Source organism: Mirounga angustirostris, unplaced genomic scaffold (genome assembly GCF_029215605.1).
Source record: "Mirounga angustirostris isolate CCGP_5_RB_7025 unplaced genomic scaffold, mMirAng1.0.hap1 SCAF_4, whole genome shotgun sequence".
NCBI classification, from domain to species: Eukaryota; Metazoa; Chordata; class Mammalia; order Carnivora; family Phocidae; genus Mirounga; species Mirounga angustirostris.
Window position 1 is genome coordinate 23,467,235 of NW_026991712.1, and position 20,924 is coordinate 23,488,158.

A 20,924-nucleotide genomic window follows, 5' to 3' on the forward strand; every position below is an offset into this window, starting at 1 on the left:
AAAACACTAAAGAGTTTATGAGAAATATAATGGGAAACCAAGTGGTCTAGCAAGGCTTTTGACTTTTTTAGACCCAGTTCTTCATGTGCTAGGTCTATGACCCAAGCAAGTGATTTGACTTTTCTAAATCTTAGTTGCTTCATGTGTAAAATGTGAAAACAATAGTATCTTACTTAAAGAATTATTAATAAAAAGTGAAAATCAAATGATGTAATATACTCTTGGCCACAGTGCCTGATTCTTGTTAACAATAATAGAATACATTTTTGTTATTAACTAAAAATTCAGGTTATTGTATACATCAACGTTCACGATTGTGAGCCTTAAAAAAAAAGGTCTAGTTCTGACTTTTGATTTCTTTCAACATTCAGTTACAGTTTGAAGGAACTATTTGTAAAACACCTGAATCTGGAATTATATCTATATTTTTCCCTTACTCTGTTATGACAGGTGTCCACAACAAGATTGATGGAGAAAAGAAATTACTAATTCGGGTGCAGGTGGTGAAAATCTTTTCTAAAGGTGTGTGTGTGTATGTTTGTGTGTGTTTGGATGGACTCTTGAGTTTATATTGAACTTGAATTTGAAGATTGACTAGATTACCTATACAAAATATTTCGTGAGTGAGTCTAATTTTTGCCTTCACTAATTCTACAGCCCCACACATACATCAAATCACTATTCTTTCTCTTTTGGTGACTGTAATGTAGGAGCTGTGGGGCCCAGGCGTAACCTGGATGTATGGTCATCCTCTCAGACTCAGACCTCAGTGTGACCTCACCACCATGTTGACTGTGGATTTAAAATTAACTTATAATTAACTCCCTGTTTCAGATTTACTCTGGCATCTAACCTAGCCTGGTTTTATTATAAATTTATTTTGAATCTTTTGTTTTAATATTTGGAGGTGGGGGGTTGCAGTAACCATAAAACAAAATCCTAAAGCCCATAAAGCGAGAGCCTGGGATTTGTAAGAGTGAGATAGGGAAGCTCTGTATACTTAATTTCTCTTCTTCTACCCTGCCTAGAACCATTGAGCCAGACTAACCTTAAGGTATACTATAAAAGAATGCAGTCACAGAGTGGGTCCACCCTGAACACATATTTATTGACTGTGGTCCGGGCATTGGCTTTCTGTCTTTTATTATGGGTACACATGATTCTGCAGGTGGAGACTGAACTGAGTTGGGAGGAATGGGTCTCTCTCTAACCTCTTTCTGCATGCCATATTCCATGAAACTCTTTGCCGTATTTTGGTTCCTGACCAAATTTGGTTCAGATAAAACTGGTTATTATAAATGAATGACACAAATCTAGTATACAGAGTATAGTGTGTTAAATAGATCACCTTAGTAAACGTTAGAAATAATACCTGAAAAAAAATTAGGACTTCTTTAGGCAGTGGTAGCTGTATAAACTATTTAGCTCAGAGATAACATTGGGCTCCTACCCATCTGTGTTGATGCATATGTAATTTGGACATCTGAGATCATATTGTACATAGATGTTTATCTTCTGCCTTTTTCACTCAGTGTTCTATCATGGCTGTAATCCTCTGCCATTATACAATCTTTTAAAATACTGATTCTAAATCTTTCATGATAATGGATCCTGATCTTCTTTTAATGTTGCTAGCCATGCTGGGGAGAAAAAAAAAAAACAAACAAACAAACCAGAGGCGCCTGGGTGGCTCAGTTGTTAAGCGCCTGCCTTCGGCTCAGGTCATGATCTCAGGGTCCTGGGATCGAGCCCCGCATCGGGCTCCCTGCTCCGCAGGAAGCCTGCTTCTCCCTCTCCCACTCCCCCTGCTTGTGTTCCCTCTCTCGCTGTGTCTCTCTCTGTCAAATAAATAAATAAAATCTTAAAAAAAAAAAAAAAACCAAACCAGAAACAAAAACAAACCCTTCAAAATGATCCACTTCAGATCAAAGCATTTTAGTTTTCTTGACAAGTTAATGAAGAAATACTGTTTTGTTTAAAAAATATTATATATGTTTTGAAGTCAGTCATTTTCTTCTTTGAACATTACTGTCTAGAGCAGCATCTCCCACTCTGTGCACACAATACATTAGTTTTGTTGGTAAATGGCATTATGTGAGATAAAGCCAATTGAGATTGGGACATTCCAATCCAAATTGAACAGACGCCACCACTCCACAACCCCTAGGACTTTTCAGAGCTGTAATTGCTAACGTACAGAGTGGATCTCTGAAGACGGTATATAAAGTATACAGTTTCCACTAAACTTAATTTGACCAAGGAACCTCCTTACATTTCTTATTTTGAAACTAATATCATGGGAAGAACATAGAGAAAATTCTTTAATGTATCATCTATGCTTAAACAGTGACTATAATAAAATCCCAGACAGGGCCTAGCTAAACTTGGGTGGGGGGGCGGTGAGCATAGGAAGAATGTCCTGAAATAATGGTTTATTCAAAAAGAAGTTCTTATAGCTGAAGGTTTCTGAGCCTGTTATCTATCCAAATTATGAAGGGATTATCTGTGTATTTCCTCTTTTTTTCTTTTTTTAAAGATTTTATTTATTTGACAGAGAAAGAGAGAGCAAGAGCAGGAACACAATTATGGGGAGTGGGAGAGGGAGAAGCAGGCTTCCCGCCGAACAGGGAGCCCGATGCGGGGCTCAATCCCAGGACCCTGAGATCATGACCGAGCCGAAGGCAGACGCCTAACGACTCAGCCATCCAGGTGCCCTCTTCTTTTTCATACAGAAAACTTTTCTTATTCTAGGAGTCAAGAAAAAGTGGTTTAACCTATTCTATCAAAAGTTGCTTTCAAGTGTAGAATTTTAAAAAATCATCTTTCTGTGGAAACATTCAATATACTTAACAAAAGAGAAAAATGATTCCAACCTGTGTGTGAATATAATATATTTTTATCAGAAAGGAAAAGTGATACCAAGTTGGTTACATGAAGCAGTCAGCACCGACTAGGTTGGTATTTTAACCACATTTAATGTTATTAGTATGTATTCATTACACATTGTGGAAAACATCCATCAGTACTGTTTACTAGTTTAAATGGACTTTTAATAATACATATGGAACAAAGATCCCTGATCTCTTGGAACTTATATATACAATTGTCCTCTGAACTTACTTCTAATTCCCTTTCATAGCCTGTGTACATTTGCTGATTCCTCATGATATTTGTGCCTTTCCCATTGGACATCCCTGCTTGCTGTTTGGACTGCTGTCCTCGGATGGGTGAGGCCTTTTGAGCTGTTTCCTGTGGTATCTTGGAGATGAGCAGAGTGGTTTGCAAGTTACTGGTTTTGTGAGCAAGACCTATTGTATATGATAGCGCAAACTTACTTTCCTTCACTTTGGCTATTTAATATACATATTTAACGCACACGTGTTATATGTAGCATATATGTTGAATACTACATTGTGTTAAATTTATATTTAACACACATCTATATGTTTTCTCTCTGTGTGTGTGTATATATCTATATATATACACAGGACTAGTATAAGCTCTCAATATGCCTTCATGGTATTTGTTTTAATCTTGGATCTAGAATGGCACTCTTAAAAAAATTAACAAAAACTTTGCCTAATAAACTCAGCTGATCAATGCCTGGAAGACAGTGAGCATTCTTACTGAATCTTCATGGTATGCATTTATTAACTCCACTATACTGTATATGCATGTTAATTTACTGAATGGATTGGCAGGGATTGACACAGATTTCTTATGGGAGATCTGAGACAGATGTTATCCAGTTATATTGCTGGATTGAGTTAATAATTGAGATTTTCTTTTCTATTGAATAACAGAGTGGAAGACAGACAAAGCAACATCAATATACTAAAATTAAACTACCTTTAATGTACAAAGATGTTTTTTGGCAAATGCTGGAAAGAAAGTTAAAAGCATTCCTACAAATCTTAACACTCATTATTTTTGTTATCAGTGGAAATCTAATTTACATACAAATAAAATGTCAATTCCTATCATAACCATCAAGATAAATAGATGCATTTATACTTTTCCATGAGCTCTTCTTTTTGAACTTAATGTGCTATGTTTGGCTCTTTGCCCATCAACCAGGTGAAATAGTCTAAGTTTAACAAAGAAGAGGGATGAAGTTACGTCTGGCCCATGCACACATGCAAAGTCATACTGGCCTGTTTGAACCAACAGTTGTCATTGTACGTTATTTTAATTTTTTTATTTTTCCTTTGAGAGGAAAGAAAACAAAAGGAAGCACGACATACGTGTGAGGAAACAAATGATAACGTTTCTTAATTTGCTTAGTGAAATTGTGATCTTATTCAAAGCAGAGTTTGTAATACATTTGCCTCTCACCTGTTATGAAAGCAAAAATAATTAATTTCCTTTTCCTTTTGATAACTCATGATGGATACTTGCTTTATTTTTGTTGCCTTCATTAGGGAAATAGGTGTGTGCTTCATTTTTTTCACATATATTCTACGGGTTTTTTTTAAAGATTTATTTATTTTTGAGGGGGAGAGGGGCAGAGAGGAGAGGGAGAGAGAGAATCTCAAGCAGACTCGCTGCTGAGCATGGAGCCCAATGCTCGGCTCAGTCTCACGACCCTGAGATCATGACCTGAGCGGGATCAAGCATGGACACTTAACCAACTAAGCCACCCACGTGCCCCTTCTACAGTTTCAAATAGACTTCTAGCATAAAGTTTTTAAAGGCAAAAAACAGTTTTCTAATTTTCATATAAAAGTAAAAATGGTTAACAAAATTCTCTAAGATGTGTATGGATATATGGAGACTCATTTTGGCAAATCTGACATGATTACTTACTTACCAGACCATCTCTTTTTACCTAGACTAGTACATTTGAAATGAAATATTTGAAATATAGAGAGCATAGCTTGATGAAATAAAAGGCTAATAAAATATGTTTGGGCCAGCATCAAAACTCTTTGAAAGAAGATATCTAAATAATGTACATTTTATCTCAGAGAGTCTTGGGTTATTTCTCGTGTCCAGATGACTATTAATGGGCTTTGTGCTCTGAAGCATATGTTAATAGAAGTGATCATTTTGGATTAATTTGATGTGAATTAATAAGAGATTTATTTGATGGAAGTTGTTTGAAGGTGATGACATTTAAATCTCAGCAGGATTTAAGATACCCAAAAATACCTTTAAAGATTCAGGAACAATCAATTCAGAGAGAGCAAATTAAATAGACATGGATAGCAAAGAACAGGATCTGACATTGGGTTTATGAAGTTTGAAGCAGTTTACAAAAAAAGCGATCTACCATTGAAGTATTGCTCTGGAATCTGAAGAAACAGAAACATTTAAACTCCTTCAGCAATTCTTGGGTTTATGATTTGGATAAACAATGTTCTCTTGCATTTTATAGTTCACTTAAGCAATCTGATTTTGATCTGTATATATGGAGTAGACAGGATTCAAGGTTTTTTCTTTTTTTTTTTTTAAACCAATGAGCAAACACATATGTTCTTTAAAACTGAACTTTATATGTTGTTCATATGGAAGCTATCTAGTTTGCTATAGGCCCCAAACTTGACCTTCCTTTTATTTTGCTATCACTTGCTTAATTCTTTAAATTCTTTGTGGGGGACTTTTGATCAAAAGAAACAATTTACTATTTTTTTCTTTCTTCTTAATTTTTTTAATAAAACCTACATGAAATGTGTAATTAATAACTCGGTACTCCTAGGTTGTTGATACAAACAAGCACAGAAGAATCATATATTAAGGAGAAGACTACCATGTCTTTTCTTTTGTGTTAAGCTTTGATTTCAAACACTTGAAAGTTTTATTATCTGGAAAAACAAGAAGAGAATGTCATCTGGTATTATATATTATGATGACAAGAACTGCTACTTATAATAAAAATCATACTCAGCAGGATTTGAGACTGAGTTTAAATTATAAAGCCTTTCTCCCTTAACGTTTCAGTCTTGCTGAGGTTCTTTCTTTCTATCTATCTATCTATCTATCTATCTATCTATCTATCTATCTATTATCTATCTATCTATCATCTATCTAGAGAAGGAGTCAGTCAATTGGAAGTGCACTCATTTGAAATGGTTTTTGGAAAGATCCTCCAAGGCTTTAATTTTTTTGAGAAAGAAGGGTCCCTTATAATATTTTTTTTTGCTTTTTGAAGATATCCTTCTCTCTTAAATGAATGACTAATGGAAAAACTACAGTCATCTTACTAGATGTTTGGCACGTACTTATGCTGGGTATACATTTATTGAATGAATGAATGAATGTTGGAGGAAATGATTAACTGAGTGAACGGTAAACCTCAGTGGTATTTATGCCTTCCTTAGTTACTGATGGTTTCATATTTTATAGTCTTTTAAGGAAATTGGATAAAGTTTTTCTTAGGTAAAATTATAGTGCCTAAGCCATTAACCAGAACCATTATAGAATCTTAGAGGTTCGAGGACGTTTAGAAATCATTTATTGCAATTCTCTCATATGAGTAAGAACAGAGGCTCAGAGAAGTCAAGGGGCTTGCCCTTGATTACATCAGCCACTGATTGGAATCAGGTTCAGAAACTGGACATGTGATTACTGTACCATTCTTCCTTCCTTTGTTTAGGGTCACGATGCTACAGAGAACATAGGAATTTATATCTCTTACCTTCAAGGAGTTTCTGATCTAATGGAAATAAATTCTTGTTCTAATCTGCACTGGCACTGGATGTATGTGTGATCTCAGCTCTCTTTTTAAATTACTGTAATAGTTGATTTCTTTGGTTGAGTAATTCATTTGATTACCTACTGCAAAACTCTTTGGAGCAAGTATTTCATAAATGTATGTGTGTATTATGTATGTATATGTACTTATACATACATATGAAATAAGACTAAATCATTAATGGTTAATTCAAAGTATCTAGGTATTAATAGAAAACTCAGATTCCTTTTGCTGTGAAGATGCCATTCTGAGAACATGAGTCACAGTCTTCTATAGAAAAAGGATTTTTTTTATATATGTAAGCATTTTAATCAGTAAGATAAAAGACTTACCAGAATGATTTTTTTAAGCTTTAATGCTGATTATTTCCACTGTCTGATACTATAATGTAGAAATAATACAGTATCCTACTGTTTCTTATAACAAACTTTTTTTTTAACTAAGAAATACAAAGAAAGCCTTTATATTTGTTTTAGTTTAGGAGGAAATAATTTAGAAATTTGGATTTTTGCAAATAGAATGTCTTACATCTCAGTAATGAAAATAAATATAAATAGTGCATTTTTAGGAAGCTAAGCATGTTTTACCTTGCTGAAGTATCTTGACACATAGTATGTATTCACATTGTGTCTGCTGTGAGAGGAGCATTATGTATTTGTATAGGTGGGGAATGATGTAAACTTGGGACCCTCACCATCTCCACCGCATCCCCCTCCACCTCCCAGGTCAGTTTTTTATCTCAGAATTGAACAGAGGACTAAAGTTAGCAATTTTGAGTCTTGTAGCTCTCATTTAGATTCTTCAGTTCCTTCTTATCCACTTCACTTTTAGCCCCATTATCCAAATGATTGTTTATAATGGACCTACTGTAAACTGGCATTTTGAACTCTTTTTTGGTAGTCAGTATGAGGGATATTGCTATTATATAGTTGAATAAAGACGTTTTCAAATAGAGTTGCCAAAACACTCCTTGATGTGATTATCTAATTGTTTTATGACCATTATTGCAGTATCTGCCTTGATAATTTCTTTTTTTTTTTAATTTATTTATTTGAGAGAGCAAGCAAGAGAGAGCACGAGCAGGGGGAGAGGTAGGTAGAGGCAGAGGGAGAGGGAGAAGTAGATTCCCCGCTGAGCAGGGCAAGCAAGGCAGGGCTTGATCCCAGGACCTGAGCCTAAGGTAGATGCTTAACCAGCTGAGCCCCTGCCTTGATAATTTCATTCAGATAATAAAGATGATGGGATAATGAGGGTTGAAAGCTGGTTCAATCACAATTTTATGAAGTTATTTGTCAAGGGCGAAAATAGAAGATTAGTAAAACTAGCTAAAAAGATAGCCCGTGTTACGGTGTGTAATGTCTCTGTAACTGTTGGGAAGGCTTACACAGATCCCAATTCTTGATGGCATTGCAATAGTTCCTTTCTCAGCCACATGGTATATACACTGCTGATGTGAGTTTGGAAGAGATTTGCAATGCTTACCACTTCTTGTCTTCAGCTGTGACTGTATAATATCAGTAGGTACACCTGGTATCTTTTCCAGAAGCATGTCCCCTCCACGTTTACTAATTAAGATTATCTATCCCCACCCCAGTGTAGGTAAGTATTCTGGTCCTTAGGGTTTGGGAGTTTTAGAGGTTAAATCATACATCACAGTCTGTGGTGAAAATGACTTCTGTAATCTTTTGTATCACGTTCCTCCTCTTCCTGCTGTTTTATTAAAACCCAGGGTGGGGGAAGAACTTGCTCAAGGTTTGCTCATGCATTTATTAGGTATCTTTGAAGTAGCCTGTGGTGCTGGCATATTAATGTATTTTAGGTGTGATATGTTAAAGCATATTTACATCATTTAGGAAGGAAATATTTTGTTTTGTTTTGTTTTGCAGATGTACAGATCAGCTCTCAAAATGTCTTCTGTGTCTTCAGAGCGTCTTCTAAGACAATTGCATTAGCCTCCTGCTAGTTGACTAATAGAATTAATAATTGTAAAAAGCACTCTAAAGCCACATGCCTTATGAAGTCAATGCTGGGTATGATTTTACAAGTATGTGATCTATTTTTTCAAGTGAAAATCTTAACTGGAAAAGTTCTTGGCACACAGTAAAACATCGTGCAATCTGTTATTTGTCTTAAAGATAATAACTTGAGGGTGGCTATAGCCTTACGATATCTAACTTATGACTTGTTAGGGGAGTTTCTTCCACTTAGAAGTATTGCAAATGTGCTTATATTTACATAATATGTCATTCTGAAAAATTATGGTGATATAATTCCTGTAAAAAATTATTTTTCTATAACTACTTCAAAGTATAGTCAACTAAATTAACCATGATTTTTTTTTAAAGAAACTAAAAAGAACATGCCCCTTCCACCCACAACAAAAAAGAAAACACGAATGACCTTTCTGATACTTCTTTGAAGTTTTAGCAGTTTGACATTCTTTGCGATGTATATTTTTAAGGGCTCTATTCAGTATAAGGAGTCAGTGAGTCATATGGGTTCTAAAGGTCTGTTCTTGGTGGAAGAGGGAACTGAAATTTGAAAGGATGATAATTTAATCGTATTTTCTCTTAGTTGCTTTAGTTGCTGCTTCAGTACCTTTTAAACTATGACCTATTACTTTCCTGCATGATAACAATAAATCAGCAAGTTCTAATTCTTTTTGTTCTGAAAAACAAGTTACATTTTTCAATATTAACGTATTTATGTCTATTCACTTTTAAGTATTTTATCTTAGTTCCTTGCTCTGTAAAATGTTGCTGTTTTTCTAATCACCTTGACATTAATATGGGCAGAAACCATTTTCTCTTCACTTTAATGGAAGGGTAATCTTAATGAGTTGGATTATTTCATTTTCATTTCCTTATGGATCCTGCCTTTCATATAGGTTTTTGTTTTTTTCTGTGTAACCTTATTTATTTCATTTTGGTGGCACTATCTTTAGGGTTAAGTTACAGTGAGGAGAAAATGTTGAAATACAAATGGTATGGTTATTCAGTACTTGTCCAAGAAAAGATTAAATTGCATTGGTTACTAAAGACTTTATGTGTAATAGAAAAAACAAACAGGAAATTCAGGAGGGAAAGGCAGGAAGGAGGTGCTACAGCAAATCATCACAGTTTTATGTGTAGTAATAGCTGATACTCTATAAACTAGAATGTAGGCCAAGTTAAGAATAGCATTTTTTTTTACTCAAGCTCTTATATTTTTTTATTATTATTTTTTGTATTTTAAATGATAACTGATTTCTTAAACTTCCATTTTATTATTTTTTCTTTCTTTTTTAGTTTTCCTTTTGTTGACTACCAGTAAAATTGCCCTGCACTCTTCTGTGTATAGGTACAAGTCCCCAAGTTCTGTCACTTCTGACAGAGGACTAGATGTCTACCAAAATGTCGACATCAACAGATGAGACATTAAAATGCAAACGTTAAAAAAAAAAAAAAGTTAACCAGTATTCCATTTTTTTTTTTTAACAAGGGTTACCTAGCTTAGTTTACTTTAGGATTAAAGGTAATGACACCAAGGTGAAGACCATTTTCCCTCCCCACTCCCTGCCTTGATCATGCAGGTGACATGAGCATCACTTGTACTTGACACTTCAGTCCTTCATCCTATAACTGTTGTTGTTGTTGTTGTTGTTGTTCCAAGAGGAACATATACATATTCTATGTATATTTAATGACTAATGTTATTGTTATACAAAAAGGAGAGTGTACTTTCTTAAGCACAGTTACACTTTTTGACATTATTTAGTGTTTTGACTAAATAATGACTTCATTTTGACTTTGGAATTTTGACCTTGGAAACAATTCTTTATACTCAACGAGGGCAATATCTTGGTTCAGTGATTCATATTACAAAAATTTTGCTTGGCCAGCTCTTCGGAAATGAAGGTACACCCATATATCCAAAGCCAGGGTGGCTTCTTAGTACCTGTGAGAAGTTATAGATGAAAATAACTGACACCTATTATTAATTTGGATTTTCTCAGGACATCGTGGGTAATCATGGTGTAACTAAATGTTAAATCTGCCCCTGTGGCAGAGTCGGCCAGTGAAGAAGCCTTGTCTTATTAGTCAGTCACAGGTAGATTTTCCTAAGCGACGTTTGGGTGACAACCCACACAGCACTTGCAGTTTTTCAGCTGGGGGATTAAGGAACATGAGCCATGAACCTCAGTTCTCCCTCGAGCCTCTGTGACTGCCTTTTTGTTATTGACACAACACAGATTGTTTCTTATCTCCTCGTACCGAAGTTCTGATTCATTAGACTCTGGTAGAGGAATTTGTCACAGTGCTCTTATTTTGACTGTACTCATTGATGCCACGAACTTGAAAGGCCTAGTTGAGCTAGCACGTGAAGGTGAGCCACGGGAAGCTAACATTTTGCCATGCTGAGGTACAAATGACAATGTCATATGGTTCAATTTAATATTGTCCTTCTGTCATCTTCCAGTCTGCTCCTGCTGGTGGGACTGGTACTGTCTCCACCTGGCTGGGCGTAAGAACCCAGGACTTAGTGAGGTGCCCCATCATGCTCGATAGAGTCCCCAGTGCACCCAGCCTGGTCCCTCTGATGTGTCCCAGGTCCTCCTCCTGACTTTCAGGCAAGGTCTCCAAATGGGGCTTAAAGAGATTTATCAGTAGGACAGAGATGAAACAAACATTTGTTACCCTTCATTCCTGAAAGTAATAGGGCAGTTTTCACATTGTTTATAACATGCTGTTTCTGTCTCTTGACTATGAGGATATTTTGGTTGAAACTATATTTATATCTTGATTGCACAGTGTGTAACAATATTGAGTTCCAATTTATGTTGTTTATATACATATATACGTAGCATATAAATAAACATGTAATATATATTCTGTAAACATAAACATGCATATCTATTTTATAAACATAGTATGTGTATATATATTATATAAAGTTTATAAATAAGCATATACATATATATATATATATATATATATATAATCAACTATAACCGAAGAAAGTGAGCAAAAAATGTTTGGCAGACAAGAATAATAGGAAAAATAGAGCTAGTAATAATCAATATCTTGGTATTCATAAAACCATTTAAAAATAGTAAATGAGCCACTCTGTGACAAAAATAATTCTAAGTGTAAATATTTGCTTTAGTCTTGGTTTTTTGCTATTTTTAAAACACTTTTTTCCTAGAGGAAGTTTTTTTTATATGCACCTTATAAAACCTTGAATAGAATAAGTAACATGCTCTAAATTAGATCACATATCTGCAGCTTCAGATAACCTTGCATGCTCTTTTCCTTGCATTTTTACAGATATGGTCCGGAAAAAGAACCCCCCTCTGAGAAACGTTGCTAGCGAAGGCGAGGGCCAGACCCTGGAGCCTGTAGGTACAGAAAGCAAGGTATCTGGAAAGAACAAAGAATTTTCTGCAGATCAGATGTCAGAAAATACGGATCAGAGTGATGCAGCCGAACTGAATAATAAGGAGGAACATAGCTTGCATGGCCAAGATCCATCCTCTAGCATCAAGAAGGGCTTAAAAAGCTCAGTCCGGAGCGAGAAGGCTGGTTTCAATTATGAAAGCCCCAGTAAAGGAGGAAACCTTCCCTCGCATCCACACGATGAGGTGACAGATAGAAATATGTTGGCTTTCTCAGCTCCAGCTGCTGGGGGAGTCTGTGAGCCCTTGAAGTCTCCTCAAAGAGCAGAGGCAGATGCCCCGCAAGATATGGCCTGCACCCCGTCAGGGGACTCACTGGAGACAAAGGAAGATCGTAAGATGTCACCAAAGGCTACCGAGGAAACAGGGCAAACGCAGAGTGGTCAAGCCAATTGTCAAGGCTCAAGCCCAGTTTCAATGGCCTCAAACAACCCACAAGTGCCTTCAGATGGGGGTGTAAGACTGAATAAATCCAAAACCGACTTACTGGTAAATGACAACCCAGACCCGGCACCTCTGTCTCCAGAGCTTCAGGACTTTAAATGCAATATCTGTGGCTACGGTTACTACGGCAACGACCCCACAGATCTGATTAAGCACTTCCGAAAGTATCACTTAGGACTGCATAACCGCACCAGGCAGGATGCTGAGCTGGACAGCAAAATCTTGGCCCTTCACAACATGGTGCAGTTCAGTCGTTCCAAAGACTTCCAGAAGGTCAGCCGTTCCGTGCTCTCTGATGTGCTTCAGGACATCAATTCTTCAAGGCCTGTTGTACTAAATGGGACCTACGATGTGCAGGTTGGTGTCTGTGCTGCTCTCTCTTCTTATAGAAAAAGCGAGGAGTAGTGAAATGTGGATTCGTACACGTGTGTTAAAATCAAGCTCCCGATACCAAAGGGGTGGCCTGCTAGATTCAGCAGGGCAGATGGACACATTCCACAGCTGTTTTAGGCAACTGTGTATCCAGAGGTGTCTTTCATCTCTTATCATGGAAAATAACCTCAGTATTTCTATTAGGTTGGGAAAAGTCTTTTCATGGGATTAGCTAGGCTTCGTATTTCTGGAAACATTCCATGGTAATTTGATGTTTTCCCAGTCTTCCAAAAATGCCGCTAATCTTTATGGTTCCGCATGATGGTAGTTTATGCTTTGTTCTAGTTTTGGATTAGAAATCTTTCACTATCATCTTTCCTTCAGTGGGGATCTTCCCTGTGTCTGGCATTAGGATTTGGTTTTTATACTCAATGTCAATCCAATTGGACTAGATTTGGGTCATATTGACAGTTGCAGAGGTATACTCCAGAAAAAGGAACATAATTGCAAATGAAAATTTGGAAATAAAAGTTTACATTGATTATAGGGACAATAAAGCATTCTTTTCTGCATTTAAGGAAAATAGTAATTTATGAAAGCATTTAGCAGTAATTTAGATTTCTGGTTTTATTAAAAGTGGCATACCTTTTTGATCTACTCTTCTGTCTTTAGTTTATGGCATATGGGAAATGAAAAAAAAAGATCTACCATTTCAAATAGAATGAAATGCAGAACTGACTCTAAAGAAATGTATTCGTTTCATTTTGGCAATTTTAGCGTAGTCGAAACTCATGCTCAGCTTGAGAAAGTGTATTAGTTTCTGTTTTAGTCTGTAGATTTTTATTGTATTATTCGGCCAGTGGATTTCAAAACATATTAGGTGTAATATTAACCTTCTTTAGGAATGATTAGAAGAAGTACCAGGGAACTAATGAAATTACATCATTCTTACTTGACCTCCTCAATCCCTTAAAATATCAGTCATTTTGATAAACTCAATAGCTCTGGCACATTTGCTCTAGACCTCTCTATTGACCTGGTGCCAATTAAGAAAGGCAGGCAAAGGAATTGTAAATAACAGGTAGGGAACATATTTTGCAGTCCTTGTAAAAAGAATCAGAAATTTCCAAGCCTTTAAAAATGTCAGAACAGCAATCTTATCACTTTAAGGGAGATAGAAAGAACTCTTAAAAAGCCAGTTTCATCTTTGTAGACCTCTCTTAAAAATTCCGTCTTACTTTGTGAATTTCCACAAATAGAATTATTTCTGTGGAGCAGCAGATTAAGCCAACATAGTTATTATGCATGAAAGCTGCATGCTTTGAACTGCTGTCTTATTAAAGATCATTTCACTGTCTTATGTCAGATACACTCTGCTGTCAAACCATGATTGGAACGCAAATACGTGTTTTAGATAAAAGGGCTAGAAGTGAAGAATGTCAGTATGTGAAATGGTGTTTTATAATTAGCAAGTAATATGATGTTAATACCTGGATTTCCGGCAGGAGTTTCAGTTTGTTCACTCTGGGGACAACTTCTGAGGGAAGCTGATCTGCGCTGTCAGGAAGGCTCTAAAATCGAGATTACTGAGGCCGATGATTTGGAAGAATTCAGATTTTTTAAACACACTTCCATTTCCCCCAAACAGTTATTTGTTAGGTTCTTAGTTATTTATAGTAAAGTTTATGTTTGGGTAGAATGAGCTGGACACTTTTCCTGGGCAGAGATTTTAGAAATAAAACAGATGTGTGAGCTCTCTGAGTTTGAACTAATAGAAGGAGAAATAAAACAGCTGATCCTAGACTATGCTGTCTACCAAGTGCTGTAGTAAAGAAAACAGAAAGTGGTAGGAAAAAGCAAGCAGGAAGATAATCTTGTTAAGATCAATTTTTTTTTTTCAGAGAAATAATAGGGCTAAAAATAGAAAAAAGCAGTCTGTGGAAAAAAGCAGATGATTATTTCAAAGAAACAATTGGATCTAGAAACGAGCCTAAAGAGAGTTAACTTTGTTCGATTTAGGAATAGAGCACTAAAGATACTTTTGGGCCAAATGCTGATCTTAAGTGTTTTGCCCATACACTAGATGTTGGTGCAGAAAATGTCTGAAGATAAGTAACTTATTAATATTTTTATGCTGAAATAAATGGTGAGCGGCTTCCCTGTATGCATAAGCTGAATAAAAGCACATCTGAAATTCCCCTTTTTACCCACACATGTTTATGCTGAAATGCCATGTGAGAGCTTTCTTTCCTTGGCTCTTGAACTGTGTGGGGACTAAAGGCTGTGCAGGAGAAAATGCTGACTATAGAATTTCTTTAACGCGGTTCTGTCAGAGATTTGTAGGAAGTTAATGGCTGTGTGTATTCTGATAAAATGATGTTGGTAAATATGAGTATTACAGCCCAGTAATCAGTCAGACTATTTCAGGAATTATTTATATAAATCTGTAATTTAAGCTAATTGAAGTATTAGATGACCAATTCATTAATCTTTTTCAATTAAACTGGCTTTTTTTTTTTTTTAAACATTCAGGACAGTTGTTGGTTAATGATAGATTTATGACATTTTAGGCCAAGAAAGAAGGAACAGAAGCCAGAAGGAGAGGACTTAAGAACTCTGTGGCTTTGATCTATATTTTGGTTCGACATGGATGGTTTTAAATAATTTGAACTGACTTGGTTACAAACATGAGATAGACAGTTGGGAAAAAGAAATAATTTAAACAAATGTTAAGATTTCCAGTTCCAAGTCCAGATTATTTGACATGTATTTGTGGGAATAATTGGAAGTTCAGACATACTTGTGCTGACAATATTCACTTCTGTGTAAATTTTATTACAAATAAGGAAGTCAAAGAATTAGGTATTTCTAAAAAAATAGTGTCAAATAACAAGGTTTCTTTATACTACAGAGTTAGATAGAGCCCCAGTTGGATAATGGAGGTCACTTTAAAGGGGGCATCATAAAACCAGGACAGTGTTCCTTCCCTGTGTGTTGAACTCAAACCCCCCCACCCCCCCACCCCTCCACCCCCCCCACCCCCCCCCCACCATACCTTGAGGTAGCATGCCCAGCCCTGAAATCAGAAGGATGTCAATTCTTTAGCAAGAGAAACAAGAAAAGATACAATGGCTAGCTTAGAGCTATTTGACTCTACCGGGATGTTAGTTTCTCAATTTTTAAATGTGATCTGCATGTTTTATCAATTGTTATGCTTACATTTTTTAAAATAATAGATGTGACATGATTGGGAAGCCCTTCATGTAATTTTTATTGCCAGTATGCAGACTTTGAGGCTCACGTATAGACCAGTAATAGGACGAGAGGTTGAGCTCTTCAAAAAGTAATTACAGCTTCTTTCTTTTTAATCTGCTTTATTATGCTTATATTTAAAGCATTGCTGAATGGAGGCCTGAGTTGTTAAACACCAACCTTGCTGTTTCATTAGGCCTTAATGTGCTGTGCATTAGGGCATTTGCGTCATCTTTATGGGGGAGCTCTGAGCCCTTAGATCAGGTTATAAAAGTCGGAGCCCTGTCAAGATGTGCTTCCCACGGGAAAGTGTTTAACGTATACCACGTTTATAAATGCTCACGATGTCCATGTCGCCTTTCCATATTAGTATACCTTTTCTGTCACTCGGCATTATTCAGGACTCCCATAGCTATGGGATTCCAGCTCTTAAATTTATTTTGGCCTTTCATGAAACTTGAAGGTTAATAGAAAAATCTCACTATTCACTTACCAGTTACTGTCTTGTGTTTGAGCTGGGAGCATTACATTTCTGTTCTGTAAATATTTTTATCGGAGTTGCACAATGTGTCACGTTAGGAGCAGGAAGAACAGATTTTAGAGATAGGAAGTCATCCTTTGTATTTGTATTTTCAACATATTTAACTCTTATGAGCTTTATAGATCCTTAACATATGCCAGTACATTCAATTGAACAGGGGGTTAACAGCTTGGTCTGGGGAAAAAAAAAAAAAAAAAAATCAAAGAACATTAATCTCATTTTGGTTTATTTTGACTTTTCCTGAATTTTACTTCCAAATATTTATTTTTTTGCCTTGGAGTTTCCTTTGATCTGGAGGAGGAGGGAAGTTGTAGATCTTAGCAGGTTCTGTTTCTTTGTTTTTCTGAGTGGAGAACAATTGCACTTTAGGACAACTAGTGAATGAGACTTTAATCACTTCAGACTGTCTATAGAGTACAGAATGTTTGTCATATGAAGCCATACCAGCTTTCAGGTCTGTGTCTCTTTAACAGGTAATAAAGTGTGCAAAATAAAACATATGCTCACCCTAAGGCCATCAAGCAAAGCAAAGTTCTGGCATTTACCAGGTCGGTCATGTTCATCATGGAGATGACCCAGCTGGACAGTGTTACCCACCCCAGTGGAGTAGAATAGTTTGACCATCTTCACTGCCTGCCTGTTGGTTAAGTCTCCATCTGTTGTTGCTCCATGAGGGTCAGTGTGATAAATGTCGACCTCTCTCTAATTTTTGGCTTACCTGCTATCCTTTAAAGAACATGTATCACTTTCTTGAATATCCGTATCTCTCTCTAGGCAGAATGTTTAGAAGAAGAAATCATGGTTATTAGTGCATATAATCAAATTTAACATTACTTAACTCTTAATAAAAATGTTTTAAAAAGCTAAAAAAATTATCCTCAAATGGCCTGCCCTGCTAACCATATCAAGTCAGTGGATTAGTCAGTGCATTCTGTTTCTTGGGTCATTATAATTACAGCATACATGCAGCTGTTGGAAACACGGATCCATAAGCAGTGTCTCACCCCAGGAAAGTTTGGAGGGAGCAGCTCCCTTTCATTTTCTGATTTCCTTCATGGAGTCTGTTTCTGAGAATCATTAGACCACCGACCTCTTGGTTTCTTCATCATATGGTTTTAAAGTTTGAAGTAAATGTTGGGCATTTTCAGAATATCAGAAAAGACCTTTATTTAAATTGGAAGTCAAATGTAAAATTTATTTTTCTGTATTACTTGTAATTTGATCCCTACTATTTTTCATCTGTAGCTTATATAATCAAAATTGTACATGTCTTTTGGGATTTTCTTCCAATTTTGGATTCACTTCTGATAGCAGCTAATATTTATTAAGGATTTCCTATGTGCATAGGTAGATCTAAGCTCTGTACGTGTACTAGTTAACTTCTCTTCATAAAAACCCTTGAAGTAGACATTACTATTATGTCCATCTTTTTTTTAAATGAGGAAGCAGGCATAGAGGAATTGAAGTAACCTGTCCAAGGTCACAGAGTTGTGCAAGGGGTTGATGGGATGCTTGCCTGTAAGTACAGGAATGGGTGTGAGGCAGAGAAGACAGCAGAATGCCCTTAAACCTTCTCATTTACATGTACTGCATAGCCTAAACGGGCTCAGAGCCCTGTCTACAAAACCACTATGACGTATGACCTTCCCAAATACAAGGCTTGAGTTTACTTCAACTACAAAAGCATTGGAAGATGGGCCAACTGTACATAAGGGAGGACATACAAAGCTGGTACATGGGGTCTCTGATGCATACTCTGTGAATCTCATTGAATTTGGGGACCTCACTGATTTCTTTGAGGTTATCTCTCGTCCAATCCCTGCAGTGTAATGCTGCCTTATTTGAACTTTTACTAGGCTCAGAATTGAAATCATTGAAAAGAAAATTAACTTTGCTCATTTTTCTATTTTTAATTACTGTGATCCATTTTCACTGGTACTTTTGCTACTGAAAGTCGTTCTGATAAAGTGAGGAAGGGCCAGATTTTGATTTAATCAATTAAGAAGGCAGTGTTTTATCCCGAAACGAAGCCACATTTTATCCACATATTTGATTTTGTTCATATTCCCCTCATTTGGAGGACTTTGTTTTAGGGATTTATGATTTAATATATGGCCAGAGAGTTGTATTTTTCTCTTTCGGTTACTGGGCACAATCTAAGGGTTGGTTTTTCTATGAAGGTTAAATATTAAGTAGATGCATCCGGCTCCCATTTATGTTCTCCATGGCTTTGTAATTAAACTTTTATTCTTTGCCTGCGAGGAAGTACAGGAACGGGAGAGAAGACATCAGAACGCCCCTAGAGTGTCTCATTGACACGTACTTGCATACCCTGACCAAGCTCAGAGCTGTATGGTCTCCCTGGATTCTGAACGTGAGGGGTAGGGCTGCAGGGAGGGACTTGAGAAATACTTCACTTGTCTCCCACTTCCCCTTTAATACTTAGATGACCCGCTGATGTCAGATTACAGAGCACCTGAATTCTTTCATGAGTCCAGTAACAATATATATTCGGGGATCTTATAGTAAACAGTGGTTTGTTCTAAGACCTGTTTTTCCAGCTGATAGGTGGCTCCACCTTGATGTTCCACTGGCACCTCAAAGTCAACGTGCATAAAGCTCAAGTTGTTAGCTCCTTCCCTAATGTTTACCCCTCTCCTTTGTTCTCTACTCCCATTTCCAAGTTGGCGAGGCTGGAAATGCCACGGTTACCCTGGATTTCTTTCTGATGTGTGTGTCTCCCCACAAACAATTGAGTAGTTTGCTTCAGTCTTCCCTGCTTGATGCTTTTATCACCCCCACCCTTCATGTTTACTTAGCAAATTCTTAGTGGTTTCTTTAGTTACTTCTTTTCTCTTTCTGATCCCTTCTGTTCTCTTCTTTTCCTTTCTCTTCTGCTCTTGCTGCCCAGCCCCCCTTCCTCCACCCCTGCTCTCCTGTCCTTTCTTTTCCTTTCTCTCTTTTCTCCCTCCTTCCTCCTCCTCTCCTTCCCTTCTTCCATTTCATCCTCCCTCCCTTCCTTCCTTTATTTGTTAATAATTCTGCTTATAGAGCTACCACCCTACGTTTTGTAGGAAGAATAGGTCTACTTTCTATAAAATGTGTATCATTTTAATTATCCTTGTATAATTCAGTAGAACTCTCTCTCTCCAATAAGACATCACTATTCCAAATTCTCTCTCACCCCCAGTCTCCCTTCACATTTCCCGAGAGCAACTTGCACTGTTTCACTGTCTTGTGCTTTATTCGCTTTGTTTCCCATACCCGAAAAGCCTTTCCATAGTCACTGCTTTTGAGGATCTGGTCCAGTGCCAACTCGTGAGTCCACAGCTTGGTTGTCACCTCCTTCTGGAAGCCTTTGCTGACCTGTCACTGGGGCGTAGGTTCTCTTCCTCTGTGTTGTCATGGAACTTGGTACCTCTCTCAGCAGAAGCACACCCTCCGCTGTTGTCATCTATTTGCTTGTGAGCTTTCTGCCCCAGACCACAGACGTGCTGGGGTTTTGGGCTCTATCACTTCTCTGTGGATCATCTGTGTTTGGCACATAGTAGGCATGCAACAAAGCGCCCTTCCCTAGAGGAAGGATGTAACACAGTGATTCCACTCTCGTGTTTTTCCCATTTAAGACACTCTTTAGAACAAACACTCAATTCTTATCTCTCTCCATCCTGAGCCAGTGGCAAAGTTGGGTCAGATGCAGGAGACAAGTTCTGTGGATCATGCACTCAGCTTTATAATCCACTTGCCTTGCATTTTCTGTTTTGTTTTGCATTTTTCCCTGTGGAACACTGTTTTTTCCAAATTCTTGAGACTGACTTTAAGATTTATTGGTATTCTGTCAGCCCAAATACCAAGTAACTGTAGAGACTTAGGTCAGTTTTATGCCGAGTGAAGTGAGAAAACCAGTTGGGTAGACTGTTGATGGCTGTAATCCAAAAGCTGATAATAAAAATGTACATAATTTAAAATATGCAGGACTTTACCCTTAAAATCACCCCTTATATAAAGTTTTGGTTCCCCCACAAAAAAAAATTGGTTGGCTCTTATTATTCAAATTTTTTATTGGATTTGTTACTTATTTTGTGGAAAAGAGTGTTTACAGGAACAACTGTGGTGACTCCAGGAAAGCCAGGAATAGGGTGTGGTAGCATGGGACTAAGAAGATCACCATCCAATTAGATAGGTTA

At 36.9% G+C, this 20,924-nt stretch overlaps 1 protein-coding gene across 7 annotated transcripts in view; it reads left to right on the forward strand.

Annotated features, from left to right (window-relative positions):
* TRPS1 (transcriptional repressor GATA binding 1) overlaps positions 1-20,924 on the forward strand; it is a 258,306-nt gene that overhangs the window by 36,398 nt on the left and 200,984 nt on the right. For 3 of the 7 annotated variants that reach the window (XM_045896015.3, XM_064587988.1, XM_045896018.3), the window contains exons 2-3: positions 8,581-8,738; positions 12,001-12,929. In XM_045896015.3, the coding sequence (XP_045751971.1) occupies positions 8,702-8,738; positions 12,001-12,929 (966 nt within the window). In that variant the 5' untranslated portion in view covers positions 8,581-8,701. Of the gene's footprint in view, positions 1-2,671; positions 3,228-6,181; positions 6,700-8,580; positions 8,739-12,000; positions 12,930-20,924 lie in introns of those variants that run through there. The other 4 variants (XM_045896017.3, XM_045896016.3, XM_064587986.1 and 1 more) reach the window with 4 other exon arrangements.